Source organism: Sciurus vulgaris (assembly GCF_902686455.1).
Source record: "Sciurus vulgaris genome assembly, chromosome: 5".
NCBI lineage: Eukaryota > Metazoa > Chordata > Mammalia > Rodentia > Sciuridae > Sciurus > Sciurus vulgaris.
The window spans coordinates 176,882,105-176,907,807 of NC_136465.1; the positions used below are offsets into that span (position 1 = coordinate 176,882,105).

Here is a 25,703-nt window from a genome sequence, read left to right on the forward strand (position 1 = left end):
CACGTGTCAATGTTGAGAAAGTCTCCCACGACCTAAGCTGTGTTCCTTACACAGTTAACAACCTAGAGTTCATTTACCAAGTTGGTGATGGTACTTAAGTTTAAAATCACCAGTTTATAACAAGGCATTAGAAACGACTTGGAAAGAATGAGTTTCACACTGAAAGAACAAAATCTAAAGATCTAGTTAGTCAGAAAGGAACTCAGAAATAGGGATAATGTATCTCTCAACGAGGAAAAGGTGTGTCCTTGTGGTAAATAGATGAGTGTCTCTTATATACTAAGACAGAAGAGATGATTTTAAAAAGGAAAACGGAGCATCTTTACCAGATTCACAGAAGGTAGTGAAATGGGGCAAGGGCAAGTGAGCAAGCCTGCCTCTTCCGCAAAAGGTGAGGCAGAGGCTGGAGGCAGGCTGGGTGGAAGGTAGGCAGAAAGGCTTGAGGGTTTACATGGTCTTTGTGAAGTACAGGGCCCTGTGGAGTCCGTGGGACCCTCAGCAATGGGTGTGTGCTCCATTTATTCAAAGGGCAGGGGAGGTCGGCTGGAGGTGAGACCTGGGCTCCGGCCGACCTGTCACAGGTCTCTCTGGCAAGGTGTCATTCATTGTACTCTAAGTTCTTCTTGTTGGTCACAACAAGAACACTTAAGAGCATGCACCTCTCTTTGAAATACACTACTTGCTATGGTTTCTCCCCCAGGGTTCATAAGTTGGAGGCTTGGTCCTCAGTGTGGTGGTGCTGAGGTGGTGGGATCTTTACGAGGTGGGGCCTAGGGAAAAGTCCTTAGGTCAATGGGAGCTGCCCCAGGAAGAGATTAAGGTAGTTCCCATGAGACACCTTAATTCTTAGAGAGGGTTATAAAAAGAAAAAGACTAGCTCCATTTTTCTTTTTGTCTGGTCACATGGTGGTTCCCTCTTGTACACGCTCCTGCCATTGTGATTCCATCCACCATGATGCCTTCACCAGCACCAAGCAGATGCCAGCATCACGCTCTTGAGCTTCCAGGCAAAATAAGCCTCTTTATAAAGTTACCCAACCTCAGGTATTTTGTTATAATAGGAAACCTAAGAGTCAACACCCCAACTACAGTTTTCAACTAATTATATAGTTCACATTAATCCATTTAAGTGACAGGGCTGGTGTAAACAGTTGTCAAGATGCAGAAGTAAAAGTGGAGCACAGTGGTATCCCCCTGTAAATCCCTGCTATTCAGGAGGCTGAAGCACAAGATCACAAGTTTCAAGGCCAGTCTGGGCAACTTAGTGAGACTCTTATCTCAAAATAAAAATTAAAAGGATTGGGGATTGGGCTGGGGTTGTGACTCAGTGGTAGAGCACTCGACTCGCACGTGTGAGAGACTGGGTTTGATCCTCAGCACCACATAAAAATAAAGGTATTGTGCCCATCTACAACTAAAAAATATTTTTAAAAAAAAGGGGGGGGGGCGTTGGGGATGCAGTTCAGTGGTACAATCTCAGTACTTCCCCCCGCCCACCTCCCCCCCAAAAAAACCCCCAAATACAGCTGTATAAAATCTAATACAGCTCCCAGGCTGGGTATTACTCTTCACATCTATCCTCAGAAAAAGAACAAAACATCTGTCAGTATCGATGTTTTGGATTTCTTGGGAGAAGTAAATATATAAGTAAATCTGACTTTCTTAAATATCCAACATAGATGCCACTTTTTTTTTTTTTAACCCTTATATGTGTCCATGGGGGACAGGTTCCAAGACCCTCTGCAGACATCAAAATCCTTAGATGATTAAGTGCCTTATATAAAATAGCACACTATTTGCATATAACCTACTCACATCTTCCCATATATTTTATTTACTTTTGAGACAAGCTCTCCCTCTGTTGCCCAGACTGACCTCTAATCACTAGGCTCAAGACCTCCGTCTCAGCATCCTGGGCCTAGCCAGTGCCCCCAGGCCCACGCGACTTAGGGCATCTCGATTACCCACGCTACTAACAATGTTGGGGCTATGTAAACGGTGGTAGTGCGCGGGGAGTGACAAGGGGGGCAGTTTGTACATGTCCCGTACAATTTTCTTCCGGAACAGTTTCGATCTGTTAGTTGAATGCACAGGGATGGAACCCACGAACGGGGAGGGCGGGCTGCCAAGGCAATTTCCCTCCCTAAGCAGAGCTTCCTTCGCAGGCGGTCCTCCGACACCCGACGCGGCGCCACGTCGCGCTGGCTCCATGCACGAATTCACAACCTTTAGGCTCCCAAAGGCCCTCCACGCCCTCTCCCAAAAGGTCAGGAACCACGCTCCTGAAAACGCTCCTTTCCGGAGCGTCCCGATTTCTGGTGACCGGGTCCAACGTCGCAGCGCCTTCGGGCCTCGGCCCTCCAGCCTCAGCCAAGGCAGGGAGAGCCGGCGGGCCCGCAGGCCGCGCGGGCCCAGCCCGGGGGCGCGAGCTCCTCCAGCGCCGCAGCGCCACGCGCAAGGCAAACGGGCAGGCAGGGCAACCAAGGCTCCGTCTCCTCACCGCGCAGGCGGCGGGCAGGCCCCTCACCACGACGGGGGACACACCACGCGCTCCTGAGATCCTCGCCCAGCGCCAGCCCTGGGACGCTACCGCAACGACCCGCGCTCGAACCGCCCCAAACCTACGGCGGCCGACACGTGACCCACGCGTGTGAGCCCCCGTGACTCGCCTCGGCCGCCGGGGCGTGTGCGCATGCGTGCGACGGGCGCGCTCCCTCCCCCACCCCGGCGACCGTTTCCAACGCGCTGGACGCATGCGCCGCGCGACGCCCCGCGGACTGGGGGAGGAGGTGCTGCGGCCCCAGCTCCGACGCGCTTGCGCAGTGTCAGGACGCGGGCGTTTCTCCCTTTTTTTCGAATCGGTTTTGAGGGGTAGATTCGAGTTACAAAATGGCGGCCTAGAGTGCGCTCCTCGCCGTTTCCCTGGTGGCGTCTGGCTTAGTGGATGTCTCCGCGTCTCGGTGCCGAGCTCACAGACACGCGGCCCCCGGGGGACATGGTGTTGGAGACTCCGGGCTTGCTGGCCACCAAGTCCTCCCAGGCTCTCAGCGGACCGGAAGCGGCCAGTCGCCGCTTGGGCCGCGAGCGCGGCCATCGCCGCGGCGGCCCTGCTCACCGCCGCGCCCACGACCCAGCGAGAGCCGCGGCTGCCGCCGGAGAGGTGCGGGATCGGGGCCGGGCCCGGGGCGGCGGGGACGTGCGGAGACGTGCGGGGCCGGGCCCGGGGCGGCGGGCGACGGGGCCGAGCGGGGTGCGGGGCCCGGCCCGGGGCGGCGGCGAGGGCGGGGCCGGACGCGGCGACGCGGCGGGGCGTTTGTGAGCGGCCGGAGCGGCTCCCGGCGGCCCCGCGGCGGGCGGCGGCCTCCCTCGGGGGCGCCTCCGCCGTGCCGGGCCGCGCCTTCCTCCTGCGCTCCCGGCCCGCGACCTCCCGGCCTCCTGAGAAGCGGTGTTGAGATGCGCTTCCTCCGTGGCGTTTCTGCGCGGTCGGCCCCCTGCCCTCGCCTTCCAGCAGGTGCCTCCCTGCCCCGAGGCCCAGCGGCAGGGCGGGCTCAGGCTCGCGGGGACGAGGGTCCGCTGCCCCAGACCTGGCCTCGGGCCGCGCGCCCGGTTCCCCTGCACCCGCGCTCGTTTGCGTACTCGGTCGCAGCGAGCACGTGGGACCCCGAGGTGCCTGGCCTGCTCCAGGTGCTCGACACACAGGTTTATTCCAACCCCCCTTTATTTCTAAAAAGGAAAGTTTTGTCCCGAGCGACATGCTTTGGCAAATACGGATTTGCTAAACTATTCTTTTAAAGTCTGGTGCGTATTGAAACTATCTTTTTTTTTACACTAAGACTTAAAAGTTTTGGAGAAAAAAAAAATATAGCCTGTTTCTAACAAAACTTGTTTCTTAAATTATATTTATGAAGCTCTTTCTCTGTTCCAGGCACTGTTCTAAGCTCTTTATCTCATTCAATGTTCATAATTAACTCTTCCCTGCCCTGTAGATAAAGAAACTGAGGCACAACAATTAAATTACTCAAGAGCTTACAACTAGAAAATGGCAAAATCATACCCCAGCGTCTTGTATTTCCTCAAATATGAAGTGTCCAAGATCACTGATTCAACAACAGATAGAACCTCTATGAGCTGAACAGGTTTGGGGCATTTGTAGAACTTCAGTAGACAGAAACTTCTAGTTATGCTGACTTGATCAGTATGCTAGAAAATGAAAGCTCCTTCATTAATTTAGGTTGTTTTACTATGCCAGTTATCTCTTCAGTTGTAGGTATGAGTGAGATATTAAATTTCTACCTTTCCACCCTCAAAACTGGGTATTGAATCCAGGGATGTTCTACCACTGAGATGAGATTCCAGCCTTTTTTTTTTTTTTTTATTTTAAATAATTGAAGACAGGGTCTGGTTAAGTTGCCACACTGGCCTTGAACTTGGAATCTTCCTGCTTCAACCTTCCTACTCTGGGATTACAGGCAAGCACCGATACACCCCGCAAAATTTTATTTTAAATATTACCTTTTTCATCTCCATCCCTTTTGCCTCATAGTTGGTCTTAACACCATCTTTCCAACTTCTCACCTTCTTCGCCCTCTGGTGGAGAAGTTAATGAATAGGAAAATAACCCAAAGAATCTGTAGACAGTCTGAATAGTTCAGTAAGGGATTTCATTTATCTGGAAAATTAATAGCAGAAATTGACCAAGTGTTTTTGGGGAGGCATTAAGAAGAGAAGATTCTCAGGTAATGCTGGAAAGCATATACTAAATCTCAAACTTCATGTTTTAAAATCTTGGACTTTAAAATCATTCCATAGTAGAAGAAAAGTATATATAAGAGAAATTTTAAAGATTTAGATGTCCTAAAAACTGAAAGCCCTTGGAGGACTTTGGATTGTCAACCTCTGAATTCTATTCTGTAGGAGTAGGTGATCTGTGAATTTATATCTCAATGACTTTGATTTTTTGGGGAGACGTAATCTAGTGGGTGTGGTGTTGAGCACAGATGAAAGTGGGGAGACTCAAGAAGGAATTCAGGCAAATTTACTCAGCCCTGAAGGTACTAAGAATTAAATGGGAATGTTTCTTTGGCCCAGTCAGCTGGTCAATTTGTAAAGAAACCAGTACCACCCTCAAACAAAAGTCTTAGTTTTTTTTTGCTTCTTGTTGCTGTTGCTTTTTTAACCACAACGAATGTGATGTTAGGACCAGAAAATAATTGTAAATTTAAGTGGATGGACACAAGCACACTCTTTGGATAGGTGATTGAGTCCACTGCAGAAATAATACTGTCAGTTCCCCAACTCCTACCCTTTCCCCAAAGGGTATGGTATTAGAAAAGTTGAGCTGATGATTTGGGCTTTTTTGTTGTTTAGTGTTTGTGTGTGTGTGTGTTTGTACACATACACACATATATCTTTAGTTGTAGGTGGACATAATACCTTTATTTTATTTTTATGTGGTGCTCAGGCTCAAACCCAGGGCCTCACTCATGCTAGTCAAGTGCTCTACCACTAAGCCACAACCCCAGCCCTGATGATTTGTTTTTGAGGCACTACACATTCTCAGAATGCTGGAGTACATATTAATCATTTTGAATTTGTAAATAATGTCAGCACAGTTACAGTTCAAGGCAGTTAAATGTTCAGTCTTGGGAAGCATCTATTTCTATCAAGTGTACCGTAATGAAAAGTGCTCAGGTTAAGAGCATTTCCAAAGTGTTAGTAAAATTCTTACCTAAGGATAATTTTAAACTATAAAAATGCTTTGCACTGTGGCAAGATTGTAAGTCAATTTGCATAAAATAAGTTAAGGTTTTGCTGATTGTAGATACAGTACAGTACTTACATATTTTTAAGAATCTACTGATTTTCATTTTAATCTTTCTAAATGGAGTTGGCTGGATGTTAGAAAGAGCGCCAGGGTTCCTCAGGAGTCTTTCACTGCCTCTTCCATGAGTCTCTTATTGATTCCGAACACTAGAACCTTGCAACACCATTGTAACATTCTCATGAAACAGTTTCTGATGGCATTAGGAATTTTTTTTTCATGCTAGGGTGAATTTCTTCAGTTCTTAATTTTTACGGGTTCTTTGTAAGAGCTATGTCTTGGTCTAGCAAAGTATACATTTTTTTTTTGTTTTCTGTAACTTAGGTTCGAAAAAATGGCCAAAAGAATTGCCGAGAAGGAGTTGACAGATAGAAATTGGGACCAAGAAGATGAAGCTGAAGAGGTAAAAGAGTTCCCTAAAAACGATTTCTTATTGTACCTACATTCGGTTCATTTGGGGTTCCTCCTGAAGGCTTATGGTAGAATTAAAGAAGTTGTTTTGAGAACATCCTGAACATGTGAGGCTGTGGTGTCTTGTGACTTGTATGCTTTTCCACCAGTGCCTATTCTGAAACGTTCTCAGTAAAAGCACCTTCCTTGCGAGTTTCATACAGTTGGCAGCGCTCTAAACCCATGGTTTTGAGTAAGTCATGTGGTCACGCCCGAAGAGTGACCTGAGAGAGCTGGTCATGAAGGTGGCTCCGCGCGAGCTCTCGATAGGAAATGTGGTATGCATCCGCATCTCGGCTGCTGTCCCCTCCCGGAGGTTTCACAAGTTGAGGTTGCCTTACTCCAATGCTTCTCTAGTTCCTGTTCTGATGGTGGAGCAGAGATCCCCAGCAGTTGCATTATTAGTAAGAGACTTTCTAGTCTCTAATTTCTCTCCCAGCAAAATGAAAATAGTCTTCCCCTGAATAAATCTCATCACGTTTCTCTTGTGAAAAATAAAATGTAATTGCATTTCTAGTGTCTCACCAGCAATTGATACTGCTAGGCCAGTTTATTCAGGATATCTGTAGCCAAGTTGTTAGCCTTTCAAGTTTATAGCATAGTGCTAAGAAGAGAAAAAAGTAAAAGAATTTTATAAGAGTGTTTCTAAGTTTATTCTTTGACTAATATCTTCTTTTCTGAATCAGTCTTTCCTATTACTAACATTTTTTCCTTTACAAGTAGATATACTCTATTTTTTTTTAAATTTTTACTTTTTATTTATTAGGCTTAGGGAAATCAAAGTCACACTGTTTTAATGTTTTCACAGGACCTTTAACTCACTTAAGGTTTTTCTGTGTGTGTGTTTTGTTTGGGTACCAGGATTGAACTCAGGTGCACTCAACCACTGAGCCATATCCCCAGCTCTTATTTTTTGTTTTACTTAGAGATAGGGTCTTACTAAGTTGCTTAGCTCATTGCTTTTACTGAGGCTGGCTTTGAAACTCTATCCTCCTGCCTTAGCCTCCTGAGCCACTGGGAATACAGGTGTGTGCTACCGTGCCCATCCTATTTATTTCTGGTGGGATTGAACCCTGGACCTCATGCATGCTAGGCTAGTGCTGTACCATTGAGCTACATTGCCAGCCCCTTTTTTAAAATTTTATTTTGAGACAGGGTCTTGCTAAGTTGCTTAGACTGTCCTTACATTTGTGATCCGTAATCCTTCTGCCTCAGCCTCCCCAGTAGCTCCTATTACAGATGTGTAACACCATACCTGGCTGACTTGGAACTTTTTTCTTTTTTTGGTACTGAGGAGTGAATTCAGGGGTACTTAACCACTGAGGCACATCCCCAGCTCTTTTCCATATTTTATTTAGAGACTGAGTCCCACTGAATTGTTAGGGCCTCGCCAAGTTGCTGAGGCTGGTTTGAACTCGCAATCCTCCTGCCTTGGCCTCCAGAGCCACTGAGATTGGAGGCCTGCACCACCAGCCTGGCACATCTTTTGTTATGGATTCCACCAGCCTGGCACATCTTTTATTATGGATTCCCCCCCCCCCCCCCCCAGGTCTAACTACAGTTACATCCAGGGCTATAGAAGATTTAGATTAACTTATAATGGTTTTATTTGACATTAAAATATTCAGAAATGAAAGAACCCCTGCTTGGACAGGTTCTAATGGCATGAGTATGGAAGGATTGCATTAATTACATTTAATTAGGACAAGTGGCCAAATGATCCCTTGTGTTGTGGGTATTAGGATCCCTTTAAATTTTATATGATTTGCAGTAACTATAAATGAGGATTTCTTTACAGGAAATATTTTGCTCCACCCTACAGGGTAAAATAAGAGTTGAAGTAAAGATAAGGATCGTTCACAGATTTCAGTTTGCAGACATAGGACTTAACAGCATGTTATGGAACGGCAATAGTCAAATAGAGTGCTCCTGCCTCAGTCACCTTTTGGACAGTGGGCAAGTTGGGCAGAACTTTCTTTTATGCAGTCCTGGAGATGGAGCCTAGAGATGCTCTGCCACTGAGCTACATCCCTAGCCCCTCACCTCACTTTGTGTTTTTGTGTGTGTGTGAGAGAGAGAGAGAGAGAGAGACAGTGAGAGACGGTGAGACAGTCAGTGTCTTACTAAGTTGCCCAGGCTGGACTTGAACCTGTGACCCTCCAGGCAGAACTCTTCTTTAAAATAATGTGTATGTGGGCTCTGGGGTGTAGCTCAGTGATAGAGTGCTTAGCATGCATAAGACCCTGGTTTCAATCTGCAGCACTGCCAAAATTTTTTTTTTTTTTTTTGAAGTTGTGAAGGGACCTTTATTTTATGTTTATATGTGGTGCTGAGAATCGAAACCAGTGCCTCACACATGCTAGGCAAGTGCTCTACTACTGAGCCATAGCCCAGCCCAAAATTTATTTTTAAAAACTGTAATAGAGTAGATGCAGGCATCTGGGCTTGAGAATGGGCTGCACTATCAGCTGTATGTGATCTTTAAGGTACTTTCCAGTTTTTAGATGATAGCTATATTTCATAAAAGAAACCCTAAATTTTACTCTAAATTTTATCAATAATAATAATATAAATCCAAAATATTTGTAGAATTGACTGTGAATGTTTTTGCACCAATGTTTTGATGGTTTAGTCTTTTTAAAAAAACTGTTGTGGGGTGGCACTTGCCTCATGTGTGAGGCACTAGGTTCAATTCTCAGCACCACATGTAAGTAAATGAATAAAATAAAGGTCTATCAGCATCTAAAAAATATTTTTTAAAAAAAGCCGTTGTATGTATATTCCTTTGAATTGGAATTTGAAGTTTGGATTTGTATATTGTAGAAGATTCATGATATGCCTAGCTAGAATTGGAATCCACAAGAATCTATATATGTAAGCTATTTTCTTTTAATAATTCAATCATATTAGTAGTATAAGCTAATGGTTTCACTCTGACATTTCCATATGCATATAGCATGCTTGGATGGTATCCACCTTCCTCTCCACCTGCTCTCTTGCCCACCCACCCCTCCCCTTTTACTTTCCCCAACCTTGCCCTTCCCTAACAGTCCATCTTCTCTCCTTTTTGACCTTAATCTTTCTGTGTTTAATCTGTATACCCGGCAGGTGGGAACGTTCTCCGTGGCCAGTGAGGAGGTCTTGAAGAACAGAGCCATAAAGAAAGCCAAGCGGAGAAATGTTGGATCTGAAGTGAGTGCTCTCATAACGACTTTGACTTTAAATACTGACTCCTTCTGACTGCAGAGCATTTCCTCCTCTGGGAGCAATCAGAGCAACAAATGTTTTTTTTTAAATGCTTACTCCTTAGTGTAGCTCATGGGAGAGGGAAGAAAATAATAAATGCAACATCCACGCCTTAAAGGAAGCTTGTCCATTTGAGGAAATAAGCAGGGGCAAATTCAAGTTGAGTGACAGCATGAAGAGGAAAGGCAAGGGCTGCAGTGCAGGAGGCAGGAGATTGGTGTCGGACCGGTGAGGAAGGGAAATGGAATGGTATTTTCAGAGTCTTAACCTGGGACCAAGGTATAGGTAGAACGGTGTCAGTGTGCTTTTATTAAGATGTTTCATATCTGTGCCACAGATGAGGACAGGGGTGTAACTCAGTGGTAGTGCACTTGTCTACTACCTATGAGACCCTGGGCTGGATTCCTAGCAGTGCAGAAACAGAAGAGTCGTGTGCTCGGCATTCAGCAGTCACCCATTTCAGAACTCCACCCCAGTGCAGTCTTCACCCTTGACACTCTCCAGACTTGCAAGTTCTTTCTTTTTTATTTTTTTTTTTTATTTATTTTTTTATTTAATTTCTTTCTTTTTTTTAAATGAAAAGAATCGTCAAGGTATATCAGTGTTCACACTCTGAGAAATAGTAAAAGGGAATCGTTAGAACAGAAATATTAGGTAGGCATAGTGGCACGTGCTGTAGTCTCACCTCCTCAGAGGTGGTAGGAGAATCCCCTGAGCCCAGGAGTTCAAGGCCAGCGTGGGCAGCACAGTGACACCACTGTCTCAAAAAAAGAAAGTTTATTATTTGTGAAGATTTCGATCATAGGTTTTAATTTGAAAACATATAAAGGAAGGAAGAAGGAAGTAGTCTGACAGAAGCTTTGGAAAGGCATCAGTTAGAAATTTATAGCTAGAGTGAATCAAACTGTTTCATAAGTGAGGGTGTGTTTTAAGGGGAAAACAGTTCAAGTTTTTAAGAAATTGTCTTTACCTAGACTATATGGACCATGTAATCCAAGGCAGACAAATGCACTCATGGTGAATCATTTTCATGTGGTTCCATGTAGTCACTAATACATATTTAGAATGTAGTGACTAATAAGTATGCGTTCTTTGCTCCTTTTGCCTGCTCTAGAGTAACCTTATTTCCTAGAACTGTAAAAGCCCTTTGATGTGAAATCTGAGGTTACCTAGGGTAGCACTGCCAAGAAAGGAGACAGGGAACCAGCAAGGCTTAGTAAAGGAATGGTGTGCAGGTTTTTTCAGAATGCACCCAGCAATTTGGATTTGGATTTTGTTTGTTGTTGTTTTGTTACCAGGTGTGTTAACCACTGAGCCACATCCCCAGCCCTTTTTTTTTTCTTTTGAGAGGGCCTTGCTAAACTGCTAAGACTGACTTTGAACTCATAATCCTCCCGCTTCACCTGGTTCACCTGCTTCACCCTCTCAAGTCGCTGGGATTGCAGGCATGCACCACCACGCCCAGCAGGACTTCTGTTTTTAAAATAATTTAAGCGTAAAGATTTTTATTTTTTTTAATTGATAAATGGAAAATGTATATATTTATGTTGTGTACAGCATGATGTTTTGAAATAGCCACTCATGGAGTGGCTAAGTTGAGCTAACTGGTATTACCACACTTGCTTTTTTTTTTTTTTTTTTTTTTTTTTTTTTTTAATTTGATAAGAACACTTAAAACCCAGCACGTTAACTGTAGTAAATATATGTCTTGAATTTAGTTATTATATTTTTTGATTCCAGAGTTTTTCTTTTCCTGATCTAATTTCATTATTGCCTTAAAACTGGTGACCAGTTGGCAGTTGTGGGTATGGAGCTGAGTGATGTTTAGTGGTTCTCTCACTGAGAAGATGTAAGGAAAGAGGGAATAACTTAATTAAGGAGATGGTTCCGTTTGCAAATGTGGTGTTTGAAAATCTTGTGGTACGTACAGGTGAAGTTCTCTACAAGACATTGGATACAGAATAGGTGTTAGCAGGATGAGAGGCAGATGGAATGTTGGGAGTTCTCACCATACAGAGGGTGAAGGCGCCAGAGGAGAGGCAGGCAGCGGGAGCACATGGTGAGGAATGAGAAGCAGCAGCTCAGTAGAAGGAGAAGCCGAGGTTAGACGGTCTATCTCAAGGAGAGATAACCCAACTGTGGAGTGACAAAGGTCAAGAAACGAAGAACATAGACCAGGCTAAAACAGCTGAAGGGTAGTGGGAGAGGCAGGGACCCTGGGACTGTGAAGGGCCATGAAACATACGTGGATGCTTGAAGTCCAAATTTAATTTGGGTTATGACTTTTAGTCTCTCGTTTTCACCAGAATTTGGATATTAGAAAAATTAGTCATATGATCAGCTGTGTGCACAAATGTGACTTTTCCCAAATGGTGAGTTTGCTTATTGGACAGACCTGGGTGCTGGAAGTCCATGCCTAAGTAAGTAAATCCAAAATATCTCTGTCTTCTGGGATTTAACTTCCTAAATTAACTTCTTAAGTTTAGTAATATATTTTTTTTTTCCTTCATAAGAACCCTGGAGAAAAATAAATGAGGGAGATTGGAGAGTATCACAGTGTTTCAGTGCCCCACAGAGTCTAACTCAGTACTTAAATCAGGTGCTTTTTGTTTTTTTAAATATTTTTTAGTTGTAGATGGACACATATCTTTTATTTGTTTTCATGTGGTGCTGAGGATAGAACCTAGTGCCACCCGACCACTGAGCTACAGCCCCAGCTCCACATTCAGTTTTTCCTCTCATCTTCTGGAGGTTGGTTTCTCTCTTTCCTTTTTTTTTTGTTTTTGTTTGGTTTTTTCGTTTTTTTGTTGGTGGTGGTGGTGTTGGTGATGATTTTAGAGCTAATTTACTATCAGCAGTTTCTAAAATAGCTATAAATATCATGTAACTTTTAAAGCTACTATGTTTCAGTGGTCAGTAAACATCTGAAATTTTGTAGAGGTGATTGAAACTTGTAGTTTTGGAAATATATGCAGGGCTGGGGAGATGATAGCTTAGTGGGTAGGGTGCAAGGCCCTGGGTTCAATCCCCAGCACCGCAAAAAAAAAAAAAAAAAAAAAAAAAAGGAAAGAAATATTCGCAGTAGTATTTAGGCTTACTGGCTTATTGAGAGTGAAGAGGTTCTGGTTGAAGTGATTTTTAAGCTTCCTTAAGTTGCCTTGGAAAAGTACATGGAGAATCTTTCCTTTAGATTCAGTTGTATTGGGAGTGTTTTAATTTATTCTAAAACTGGGTGGGAGGTACCTGAATTTATTGCATTAGTCTCTATTATCTTTTATAAACACAAGACTTTTTTTCTATTATAAATAACTTTATTTCAACTAGAAGGTACAGTCTTCTGGGTTTCATAGTTTTAAAAGCTACAATCACATCATGTTGAAACTACGGAAAATAACAGTGCTGTAAATGGAACCACTTGTCTTTGACCACACACATTTCTGCACAGCCCTTTTGGAATCTGCACAAAGAAATATCTTCTCCCTTTGCTCTAATTAGTTGTTCTTGTACGTGAGTTGCTTTCTGTTCCAGTATATCCAGTGGTGAATTAACAAGGCCAGCCTTGCAGCCAGAGGTAGCTGCAAGCATAAGGAGATGGGCCATACCTGCCATGGTCTCTCCCAGTCCAGTGGGGTAGGAAGTGCTCTGAGCCATGCTCCTACAAAACTAGAAACCATAGTTACCTGGAGACGTCTCTCAAACGGTGTCACTCCATTTCTGCTGAAACTCTTAGCCAGGCTTTGAGGTCTGGTCCTAACCAACAGAAACAGGTACGGTAGTAAAAGTAGACCAAGAAACTGCAAATGTTTCCCACGTCAGCTCTATTAGTGGTGCTCCATATAGAACAAAAGTCACATGAAAGGAAAAGAAAGACAAAAGAAAGTAGATATGACGTTTCAAAACTCTGGTTACCTTACGTGATAATGAACTTCGTTTAGAAGCCACATTTGGTTTCACTACCAAATATAATACTAAATTGACAGCAGTTACAGAAACAGAACAGATGCACCACCACTCAAGTGTGTTTCCAATATTGAGAAGTTCCCCAGGATACCGATGGAACGAAGATGCTTAGGAGAATAGAAAATATGCATAAAAGATGGGTTTAGAGTAGACTCTTGATTTCTGTCTCTTTCTTGGTTTTGTGTGTGTGTGTGTGTGTGTGTGTGTGTGTGTGACTAACTTCTGCCTGCGCAGGGGAAGGGAAAGCACTGTCTCCTACTGTCAGGTGCGACTGACTGCCATGACCTTCAGACAGGCGCAGGCCACAGGACGTTTTTTTAAATGTTTTAACTGTAAATGCTTACTGTCCTTTCTGCCTGCCTGAGGATGCCAGCTTTGGATTGCCAAGCCTTCAGATACAGTCTTTCCATGCAATACTAGTTGTGCAACCAGTTTTTCATGCAGTACTGATTGCCTCTGGAAGCTCGGTGCTAAGCAGTCAAGATGAGATTGTCACTTCCTTGCTTATTTGGAGATAGAAGGGGCCCTCACCTAACAAGTGTTCTTTGCTCATATTGCAGTCCGACAGTGGAGGAGCCTTCAAAGGTTTTAAAGGCTTGGTTGTGCCTTCTGGAGGCGGAGGGTTTTCTGGATTTGGTAGTAGCCCTGGAGGGAAGCCTCTGGAAGGACTGTCAAATGGAAACAGCACTAGTGCCCCTCCCTTCACTGGTGCAAGGGCAGCAGCAGAACCCAAAGCAACCTTTGGTGAGTAGGACCCCATCCCCCACCACCTCGTGTGAATGGAATCTAGGAGAAGTAACTCTGTAAGGATGTTTCTCTCGTACTAACCCTGGGTCATCTGTAAGAAGAAACAGTAATAATGACAGGGATGGAACTTAGGGAGATTTTGCCTATCTACACAGTAGGTAGATAGGCAGCACACACTTTCGAGCTAAAACAGACCTGGATTCTGTGCTCAGGTCTGCCATTACGAACTGTATGACTTTGGTAAAGTTTCTTAACCTGTGACCTTCAGAATTGACCTAAGAGGTCTGGGGTTGTAGCTCAGTAGTAGAGCACTTGCTTAGCATGGCTGAGGCCCTGGGTTCCTTCCCTAACACAGCCAAAAAAAAAGAATTGACCTAAGAGTCAAAGGTGGAAAGGAAATGCGTACCAAGAAGTCTGTGTGCTTCTCACCACAGCGGTTGCTGGGAATCCCATGACACTGTCCCTGGTCGCACCCTCCCAGGCCATGTTTGAACAGAATGTATTAATTGCCTGATTTTATTTTGAGAGAGTTAGTCAAGAACTCTTGGGATTCACACAAAGAACAGGATCATGGGTGATTCTACTGGTTGTATTTTATTTAGCTAATTATTCTGAAAGTTTATATACTGTTTAATTTTTATCAAACAATATACTCAGCACTTTGTTAGTTTGAACTACCTTAATATATGTTTTTGCCAACAACTTTGGGAATTAAAATCTTTCACTAACAATATTTCTGCCAGTTTTGTTTGAAATAAACATCACTTTGAAGGAAAAAATTTTACTTCAGAAATGTAGAGGTTTAGTGTAAGCATACGATGAATACTGCTCTTTACCATCACCATACCCAGGTCCTCAGTGTATACCTCTCGAACACACCTTGTTGGACTGTAACAAAAAATAGGGTATAATTAAAGCAAACAAAACAGAAGAATAGTGTAAAAATCCAGATGACTTCTAAATAAATTGTTTAAACTTTAATTTCCTATAGGTTCTTTTGCTACAAATGGCCCTGCTGCCTTGGTGGATAAAAAGATTCCAGATCCCAAAACCAATGGCAACGGTCAGCAGCCCTCATCCTCCGGCCTTGCTTCAAGTACAGCCTGTGCAGGGAGCACCTACCACAAACAGCTGGCTGCCTTGAACTGCTCGGTTCGGGACTGGATAGTGAAGCATGTGAACACAAATCCCCTGTGTGACCTGACACCCATCTTTAAGGACTATGAGAACTACCTAGCCACCATTGAGCAGCAGCATGAGAACAGTGGCGGCGGAAGCTCTGGAAGCGAAACGAACAGGCTGTCAGTTGACGCACAGCCCCCTTCCCTGTTTGGGTCCACAAAACTACAAGAGTCAACATTTTTATTTCATGGCAACAAAACCGAGGACACCTCTGAGAAGAAGATGGAGGTTGTGTTGGAGAAGAAGACCGACCCGGCACCAGAAGCAGCGAGTGTCTCGTTTAACTTCGGCAAGAAAATTGATAGCTCCGTTTTGGGCTCATTAAGCTCTGGTCCTTCAACTGGATTTTCATTTTCCCCTGGAAACTCCAGTTTATTTGGCAAAGATATTACCCAGAGTAAACCAGTTTCTTCACCATTTTCTGCTAAAACATTGGAGGGTCAAACAGAAGGTGGCAGTAATGAATGCAAAGGTAAATTTTAAAATCATCATTGTAAGTTTTTTATTTGTGTAAATTTTGTGTTTAGTGGGAAAGCATAGGTTTTGGATCTGGGTGGATATTACATTGTGACTCCATCACATCCTGCTTTTGTTACCCTGGATAAAGTTGATTAGTCCTTACTTGTAAAATGAAGTGGGACCTGTTTTTAGGGTTATTGTAAGGATTAAAAGTATAAAATGAGACTGAGCAGTAGCTCAGTGGTAGAGTGCTTGTTTGGTATGCATGAGGCCCTGGATTCCATCCCCAGTGTCCCCCCCCACCCCCCCAACCCCCCCCCCCCCCCCGGCCCAAAATACATGCGCATGCGCGCGCACGCACACACACATAAAGCGAAGAATACATATAGCCAGGTATGGTGGCACACACCTGTAATCTCAGCAGCTCTGGTGACTGAGGCAGGAGGATCAAAGCCAGCCTCAGCAATTTATTGAGGTTCTAAGCAACTTAGCAAGACCCTGTCTCAAAATAAAAAAATACAAAATAAACAGACTGAGCACGTGGCTCAAGATGGTTAAGCACCCTGGTACTGAAAGCAAAAAAACGTGTAGCATTAATGACTTTGAAAAGTGTCGGACACATGGCTCTGTGTGTAAGGAGCTGACTTTTCATAGCACAGGCAGTGAGCCAACAAGTGGTCCCTGCAGGTCAGGGGCTGAAGTTCTGTGTGTACCACCCATGCCACAGGCCAGGCAGAAAGCCAGAGCTTTAGTCCTTCCACTCGCTCTGCTCTTGGCTCGTTAATAAGTTAAGGTGTCTTAACACCTCAGGGCTTGGTGGCGCTGAGTCTGAGAATGTGCTAGCAGTTAAGCAAGCACTTTGCAAGAGGAAGGCTGTGCTTTCTAATTTGCCTGAAACGTTGCGCTTTTCTACCTCTCACTAGACTCCCAGTATTGTTCCTTCTTAACACTGCCTTCCAAGTACCCCTTGGGGTGCCAGGAGAGTGTAAGGGACTGGACTACCCCTGGCGATTCTTTAAGCCAAGCGGAGAGGCTCCTGGTCCTGAAGCAGCTGCAGGAGCACAGAGATGTTTGTTTTCAGGACAGGGATTGCACCCAGGGGCACTCCGCCCCCTAGCTACACCTTCAGCGTGCCCTGCTCCCTTTTCTTTTTTAAATTTTGAGACTGGGTCTGCCTAATTTGCTGAGGCTGGCCTCAAACTTGAGATTACCTGCCTCTGCCTCCTAAGTCAATGGGAAATGATGTTTAATTTGAATCGAGTCCCAGTCCCTGCAGGCTGCCCCTCAGAGGCACTTGTTACTTACTTCATGATTATCACATTCTGTTAGCAGACTTGAAGGCTTGTTCAAACAACAGATACCTGGCCTTGCCTCCAGAACCCAGTTCCAGAGTTCTGGATCTTGATTTTTCAAAAATCTTCCTAAGAGATCCTGAGACCCCTCAAGTAGCATCTTAAAATCTCTAAATTATGGCCTAAGTTTGTGAGCTCCAGAACCCATTTTCTTAGGCAGAATTGCCTTTTTTGTTTTGTTTTTCTTGGTACCAGGATTTGAACTCAGGAACACTTGACCATATCCCCAGCCCTATTTTGTCTTTTTATTTAGAGACAGAGTCTCACTGAGTTGCCTAGTGCCTTGCTTTTGCTGAGACTTTGAACTCGGGATCCTCCCGCCTCAGCGTCCCAAGTTTTTTCATTGGTGCTTTATAGTTACGCATAGTGATGGGATTTGTTGTTACATATTTGTGCATGCACACAGTACAGAGTTGCTTTTTGATTTAGCAAGTTTTTACACAGCTGCCTTTCTCTTCCAGAGGACCCTTTCTATTTAAACAGTCTTAGATTCCTGGAGGTTGAGTGCTGTGGTGAATGAAAGTACCCTTCTGGCCCATCAGCCAGGGACCTGTGGTAGCAGAGCAGTGAGCCTCTGGCAGTTCAGACAAAGCCTGACTTTCTTATGCTTCTCTTTGGAGCAATTTCTCTGACAAACTTGCTCTATAAAAAATTTTACTTTTCCTATCATTGGCCATTGCTGACATGGTTATTCCTTGGATTACTGTGAATCTGGTCACAAGAGCATTTGGAGATGAAAGTGTTAGAGGATTATCTGAGATTTCAGTTCTCCAGTCGATAACCTGAATATATTAGTTGAATGTTGACTGGTTATTTTTCTGTACATGTCATAAACATGAACTATTTTTGTTCTGGGACTTTCTACAAATTAGGAGTTACTTTAGAATAATAGAGAAATATGTTCTCATTAAAAATTATTTTTCACACAATAATTAAAATTTAGCACTAGCCTCCCCCCTCCAGAAACACAAAACAAAACAAAACAAAAAAATAAGATGTGTGTTTCAGTCTCTGTATTGGCTTGCATGGAATATTCTAGGTGGAGGTTTAAAATGGTCAGTAGCAGGCTTCTGCGGCTTTTCTAGTCCTTGGTCTGAGCCTGACTGAGTTGTCCTTTTCTACAAGGTGGAGATGAAGAGGAGAGTGAGGAGCCTCCCAAGGTGGTGGTCACTGAAGTGAAGGAGGAAGACGCTTTCTACTCCACCAAGTACGGGATGGCCACCTGGAGCTGGCTTCGCAGTCCTGGGGGCTGTGGGTCAGCTTGTCCCCATCCAAGCCTGAGCGCTCACTGAGCAACTCTGAACTAGGAACACGGAGAACTCCTGGCCTGTTTTAAAACAAGCCAGGTCTAGAGATTTCCTGCTGAGCACATCGATCCCTGCTTTAGAGACAGACTTCTTCATGATCTTCCACCTGCCCCTCATCTTCCTTCCTTTTTCTCCATCCTTCTCCCTCTTCCTCTCCTCTCCTCATGAAGAAAGTTGGCTTAGTCACTGACCCCAGGTTTGGTTTTGCTTCTTTTCCTTCTCTGGAAGCGGCCCTGACCCCGTCCTGGCCTTTCTGGATTTGCTCACAGACAAAATTTTCAGTGACCCACCACCCGCTTCTGTTAAGGGTATATGAGAACTTTGTCCTCTGGTAATAAGGCTATTACTGGTTTTTGGTAACAAAAAAGTTAGAATAATGAGTCTGTAGTTTTCCATTTAACAAATCACCACATCCTCTGAAATTCTCAAGTGTTTATTTTCAAGAATTTTTAAGGGGCCAACAATTACTTGGGCTTATTTTTAGTTTTTTGGGTTTTTTTGTACTGGGGATTGAACCCAGAAACTACATCTGGGTCAATCTAACCACTGAGCATCATCCCCAGCCCTTTTTTTATATTTATTTTGAGACAGGGCCTCGATAAGTTGCTGAGGTTGGCTTTGAACTTGTGATCCTTCTGCCTCAGCCTCCCGGGCTATTGGGATTATAGGTGTGTGCCACCACACCCAGCTTATCTTTAGTTTTAATTGTATGGTGACATAAAGGAGTGACCCTGACTTTTTTTTCTAAGGAGAATAAATCAAATGAGCAGACTGTTGTTTTTTTTTTTATTAATACCCAAAGGGTGCAGATGACAGGGGACGCTAGGGTGACATTTCATTGCTCTGTCGTTGGGGCCTGCCTGAGAATGTTTCCTGATTTACCTCAGCATCTTGGGAGATCAAAACTGAAGGAGCCCTAAAGAAAATTTGAAAAATAAGAAATACGGAAAAAGATAGGGTAGGGGTGATGAAGGACAGTTGGTTTGTCCCGTGTCTGGTCCTTAGAGGACCAGCTAAGCTCTTGAGCTCAGGGTTGGAGGTGCAGATCAAGGAGCCATGGGGGTGTCTAGGTGAGATTTTACTGACTTGAGAAAAGATGGTTTTAGGAAGTGTTATTAAACATTTTATGGGGGTCTAGAGGTGTGGCTCAGTGGTAGAGTGCCTGCAAGGCCCTAGGATCCGTCCCTAGCACTGTAAAACATAGACAGGAATTTTATGGTAACCACTGTTCAGTTTGAAAAAATGAGGAAGGATTCTAGAATGTCCAAGTAGATTTTCTTCTAATTTTTTTTACCCAGACCTGGTTGATTTGGATCAACAATATTATCCTCTGCTCTCAATTAATACAGACTTTCCCACACAAGTGTCAATAGTGATTATTAGAAAACTCTGACTTGTCACTGCGTACCTAGTTTTACTTGTTGTCTTTCCATAGGTGTAAACTGTTTTACAAGAAAGACAACGAATTTAAAGAGAAGGGTGTGGGTACCCTGCATTTAAAACCTACAGCGAGCCAGAAGACGCAGCTCTTGGTGCGGGCTGATACCAATCTAGGTGAGTGCTTCTTTCAGGTGGCACAGTATTGTCACAGTCGCACAGTGTGTAAAGCCTGTTCCTTGCTGATCTCAGTCCCTGAGGTTTAGGAAATGGAAGAGCTCGTTCAGGCCGAATCGTACTGTGTTTACTCATTATTGACTTAGTTTTTAGTGCTAGGAAAACGGTGTGTAAGGAAATGGAGACATGTTAGAAACGAACCAAAAAGTTAACAGTCTCCTTTGTCTTTGTGTACGAGGTGGCTGAGGAGCTAGGGAGAAGTTGGGGAGTTAATAAGCACCCAAGGAAACTGACCATCCGGAGGAGGCCTCCTTGTGGACCAGAGCACACTGTCCACACCACCCGCCCACCCTCAAAACAGAGTGGGAGTGCCAGGATCGCTAGACTCCTGTGGCCACAGGTTGTGTCATAGAAAGAAGCTTCTGGAAAGCAGTTTTCTTTTCCTGTGGCCTGAATTATTGTCATAATATCACTATAATGTCACTGTTGCCCAGTAGGCTGTGCTGTCCGCTGACAGATGTTGTTCTTGTGTGGGTCAATGGTGAAGACCCTGCCAGTCCATGCGTGCACGGTGTCACGGGGCTACAGTTGGCCATGTGGTTGCCTCTGAGAGGTGTGGGCGTGAGGAGCCTTGGGCAGTGGGCAACCAGTCCCAGCAGAGACCTCTCAATTCTGTCCGGGACACTCCTGGTATCTGTGAGGGAACCAGTGCTTATTTTTGTGACATTCTTGATGGTTCCAGTTTTGGATCCACCCAGTATAAGCTGCTTCAGTGTCTCGTGCTTCCTAGCCTGTGTGGAACCCTCCCGTGCAGCCCTTGTTAATATGACTTTGATGTGTATTTTCCTTTGTTTTAATGCAGGCAATATATTGTTGAATGTTTTGATTCCACCCAATATGCCATGTACCCGAACAGGGAAAAATAACGTACTTATTGTCTGCATTCCAAACCCGCCACTCGACGAGAAGAGTGCCACCGTCCCTGTCACCATGTTGATTCGGGTGAAAACTAGCGAGGATGCAGATGAGTTGCACAGAATTTTACTGGAGAAAAAGGGTGCCTGAGGGCGAAGTCGGAGGAGGCATTGCCAGGTCGCTGCTGCCCGTCTCTCCTTCACGTTAGTCAGTTTTCTTTTCTTTGACCTTCTAAGGACTTCTAGATAACTTAAAACTGTCGTGGGGAAGATTAAGGCCAATAAAACCTTTCAATGTTTTATTTCAATGTCAAGGAACTGTATTCTCCCTTCCTAAGAACTGACAACTGTGCAAAATACATTCGAATGAAATTTTTTGGAAGTTTTTTTTTTTAATGTTCATTTGTTTATTAAGCTAACCGTTCGTGATTTCTTAATGGACTGCAGTCAGGGTATGGATTACCTTTCCCAAAGGCTTTTCTGATCCATGAGTTTCGGGGTCGCTGCCAGCACTGGCAAGGCTTCCCAACAGCAGAAGCAGCAGCCAGGAAGAAACCTGCCGGTGTGGTTCTTACCTGTGGGCGCGACCGGTGTGTGAGACCAGCACTCTACCAAATGAACCATGCCGCCATGCTGTGACAGACGTTTGCCTTTTGCTCTGGTGTATGTTTTATTTTCAGACTGCCATGTGGCTGCTGAGTGTTCACTGACAGTACATCATCAGCTTATGATTTGCAAACATTGGCCTTTAACCCTGTGGGCTGCTTTAGTGCAATTCAGGAACTGCATTTCCATTTTAAGCAGGTTGCTCGGGGAGGAGTTCTTGGTTTTTGCATATCTGGTTTTTGTAGTTTTTATTCATGAGGTGCTATTATTTGTTTACCCCACAGAGACAAGATAGAAGGGGATTATTGCCAGGAATGGGTTTTAAAAGCACAAATTTGGTAGCTTATCATTTCTAGACCATGGACATCAAACCCTTAGGGGAAAAGTGAAGTCAAGTGCCCTGGGAAAGAAAAATGTGTACATAGCCACTGCACCTTAGGTGAGCCTGCAGAGGTAGAGTAACAGATGAAACTACATAGGAGGAGCTGGGATTCCCTGGGAAGGGTGGACTTAAGGTAGTGGAAAAGGAAACCATGTGTGGACGTAAGAATAAAATATTCAGTGTGTCCTTTTGGAGCAGTGGTTATACACAAGAATATCCACGTCCCTTCTCCAGAGCTGTCAGGTAGCTCTAACTTGCTCTGAAGGCTGGGCATGTGCATTACTTGCAAGACTTAAGGTCTAGATTCCCACTTTGTGCGAGTCTTTGTGCGAGTGCCAGCTGATGCTGTTTCAGGGCTCAGGGTCACTGCCCACTGTACATTCTCATCTTCAGTATGTAATGTGTCTGACTTAGAGTAATCAAAGTAAGTATGGGTGCTTTTAGAAACTAGTCTTCAGGTGTGAAGCTTGGGGCACCTTGGATGATACAGCTGCTCTTGAGCCCCTGCAGTAAGGAGATCATGAGATTTTGTATTATTGCCCATTACTAAGTGGTTTTCTGATTCCATTGGGAGACTCTGGCTTAGTGGGTGGCTTTGAATAAATACATGCAGAGAAAAGTGTTTGTTGTGCTGTTAGGGATGCGGTTCAACTTTTACTGTATTGTGCAACCTAGGGAGGAAGTGGCAGTTTTGCATTTACCTTTAGAATTGAGAATGCTCAAGAGTTTCTGTTAAAGGTGATTTATGGTAAGCCAGTGGTTGATGCTGTTGAATAGGGCAGGCACCCTGCCGTGTTCATATTAAGTTTATCCAGCTTTCTAAAAACAAGAGGAAATAGGAGAACAAATTTCAGGATGTGACAGCTGAGCTTCACCTGCTCCCCTGGCACCAGCCGGCATGGTAGCTTGCAGGCTGCAGAGGAACGAAGCAGTGTCTGCAAGGCGGTATGGGGCGAGCTCTGCACGTGCGTGGATGTGTACAAAGATGGCGTGACAGCTTGCGCGGCTCCAACCTCCCTTCAAGCCTGGCTGGTTCCTGAACTAGTGGATGCGTGTGGCTTTTTTTTTTTTTTTTTTTTTTTTTTTTCTCCTAACATTCCCAGCAAATTTTTGCTGCTAAGACTATCGCTATTAAAGTGAGAATTACAGGGAAAAATGATACGTATACCAAGACTCAAAATGTGATATTTTCTTAAAAATTTTTATGCTGTAGGATCTTGTTGGACCCACTTAGTGTTTTCATATAAATGAATCCGAGTATGAGTGGATTTTATGATAAAATCCAACACCTTATATATTGCTTGGGGGAAAGGGCTCCTGGAGGGCTTACCCATTTTTTTCTCCATTGTTAGTAATTAATTTTATCCTGTGGGTTATTTTAGTCTGATTTTTTTTTTTTTAAATGTTAGAAGTTAGACTTTAGAATGTTCAGTATAGACTGAAAGTTTCCATCTTTAGTTTGAAAACCTGTAACTTGCATCCCACGTGAGGCTCATGTATATGTGTGCACACATACACATGCATGTTTTTTAAATTCTAAGTCAGATTGCATCTTGATCTCATTCTGGAAGTGGGAACTTTAAGAAAAACATTTTCTGTCATAGCTGCAGAGGACAGCAGCGTGTCAAGACTGGTCTTTTCCTCCAGTCCTGCACTGAGCACAGGCCTCTGTTCCTGGCCAGTGGCAATCATGGTAAGGACTAAGGACTCTCCGTTTGATGCAGACACAACTGTAAGGGACATGCAGAACTTCTTAGCAGTCAAATGGATAAACTGTTTGCTTTTTACTTTATGCTCTGTATCCCGTGGCCTTTTCACCCCAGAGTAATGGGTCCTTGCCATTCCCCATAAGCAAAGCGCGAGTGTTGTGTTGCCTGTCGTACTAGAATCGCACTGGAAACACTGGTTTTAAGAGAACTTTAGTGTTTTACATGGGAGGCCAAATCTGACTGTGGACTGATTTTCTCAAAGAGAATTACTGTTTTTACAGTTTCAATTATAAACCATATTCTATGCTGCATGCCAAAAAAAAAAAAAAATTGCCTGTTCTTGGAGAGAGAATAATCCCTCTTAGCATTAGAATTCAAAACAGGTTTTCACCAAGAGCCTTTCAGTGTGTGCTGGAGGTCAGCAGGTCTGGTCCTTGGCATCCTCAGTGTCGCTCACATCTCTGCAGAGCCAGTGCAGGGGCCACGCATTGGAATGCTCTGCAGACTGGCTCTCTCAAACCCGAGTCTTCTCAAAGTGGACACTTCAAAGGAAATACGACTTGCTCTGTAGTACTGTGTAGAGGACAGCAACGTGTCAAGACTGGTCTTTTCCTCCAGTCCTGCACTGAGCACAGGCCTGTGTTCCTGGCCAGTGGCAATCATGGTAGGGACTAAGGACTCTCCGTTTCATGCAGACATGACTAAGGGACATGCAAAACTTCTTAGCAATCAAATGGATAAATTGTTTGCTTTTTACTTTGAATAGGAAATGGTTTTCTAAGACTAAAATACTTGAATTGTCAAACAATCTCAGTTTGTATTAGTTTTGAATGATCCCATTGAGGAAGTGTTAATCCATGAAATGTGAATAAATGGAAAGTAAAAGTCACAGTGTTTGACACTTTTTATGTTCCTCCTTGGTGCACTTGGTACGGATACAAGTCAGGCAGAACAGAGGGAAAAGTATCACAGTAGCTGCAGGAGCCTCCCAGAGTACTCTAGAGACCAGTGTCACCAGACCCCGGTGTGGGACAAGGCCATCTCCAAGCCATTCAAGCCTTGAGTTTGTGTTGTGCTTTAAAAAACAAGAATGGAAATAGCAGATCCTTAACTGGTGACCTGTGGGCATCGTGCTGGGGTCCTATCTTCTGGCAGCCTCAAAGCAAACCATTGTGTTTTTCCTTGCAAAGGAAACAGGCTGGGGCATCGCTCCATGCCAGAGTGCCTGCTTCACATGTGGGAGGCCCTGGACTCAATCCCCAGCATTGCAGAAACAAACAAGGATCAAGAAAAACATTTTGAATTAATGTAACTTAAAATTTAGGTGATTTTAAAAACATATTAATGTTAAATCCTACAACTAACAGTCTTAGAGTCATGTGTATACTTTTGAAGTCTCCTAAGTAATTCAGCATTTATTTGGAAGGTGTTTCCTTGTTTAAAAAATATATATTGAAAGGAGAGAATCCATCAGGTTGCTTTTCCTGAACTGCCGATATGGTATTAAGGGAACTGACTGCAAGGCAGGGTCATGCACCAGCCCCACCCCACCCCCGCTGGAGGTGCTCAGCTCATGGCTGGCCTACCACAGGGTTTCCACATGTGGCCCTGGGGCCAGCACCACCTAGGAACTTGCCAGAAATGTAGACCCTTGGGCTCCAACCCGGGCTGGCTGAACCAGAATCTCAGGCAAGGCCCAATCATCACTTTAAATTGCATGTCATTCACAACAAAATCCACCCTCCTAGAAGTACTCGGAGCAGTGGCTTTAGCCCAGGGTGGCATGGCCAGCATCACTGCTTTCAAAGCATCTTACCACCAGCGTTAGGTTTGAACAGCTGGTCCTGATGCGAAGCTGAGTTTGGCAACCCCTGTGCTGCGCACGCTCCCTCCCTGAGACTCGAGCTCAGACGGTCCACGAGCTGCCTCCTGGCACATTCTGGAGGGAACCAGCAGTAATTATCAGTGGCCAGGAGCTGTCAGCCTTGGTACGGAACCTTGTCTCTCTCCAGCG

General features: G+C 44.3%; 1 protein-coding gene and 1 pseudogene across 2 annotated transcripts; one reads left to right on the forward strand and one right to left on the reverse strand.

The window, feature by feature from the left end:
• The first annotated feature begins 2,796 nt into the window (after positions 1-2,796).
• On the forward strand, positions 2,797-24,578 carry NUP50 (nucleoporin 50). Its single transcript, XM_079143124.1, has 8 exons — positions 2,797-3,160; positions 6,146-6,224; positions 9,380-9,463; positions 14,038-14,221; positions 15,216-15,878; positions 18,343-18,424; positions 19,960-20,078; positions 20,941-24,578. The coding sequence occupies exons 2-8, from the start codon at positions 6,156-6,158 to the stop codon at positions 21,141-21,143; spliced, it is 1,404 nt and encodes a 467-aa protein (XP_078999250.1). The 5' UTR covers positions 2,797-3,160; positions 6,146-6,155; the 3' UTR covers positions 21,144-24,578.
• LOC306662300 (phosphatidylinositol-glycan biosynthesis class F protein-like) lies at positions 12,572-13,887 on the reverse strand (annotated as a pseudogene). Its single transcript has 2 exons — positions 13,822-13,887; positions 12,572-13,703 (listed from the first exon to the last, which is right to left on the reverse strand). The product of its transcript is annotated as a phosphatidylinositol-glycan biosynthesis class F protein-like (transcript).
• Positions 24,579-25,703: the final 1,125 nt, after the last annotated feature.

Coding starts and splice junctions, on each gene's coding strand:
- NUP50 (XM_079143124.1), top strand. CDS start 6,156: ATGGCCAAAAGAATTGCCGAGAAGGAGTTGACAGATAGAAATTGGGAC. Junction 6,225..9,379: donor AAGAAGATGAAGCTGAAGAG/GTAAAAGAGTTC, acceptor TATACCCGGCAG/GTGGGAACGTTCTCCGTGGC. Junction 20,079..20,940: donor GCGGGCTGATACCAATCTAG/GTGAGTGCTTCT, acceptor GTTTTAATGCAG/GCAATATATTGTTGAATGTT.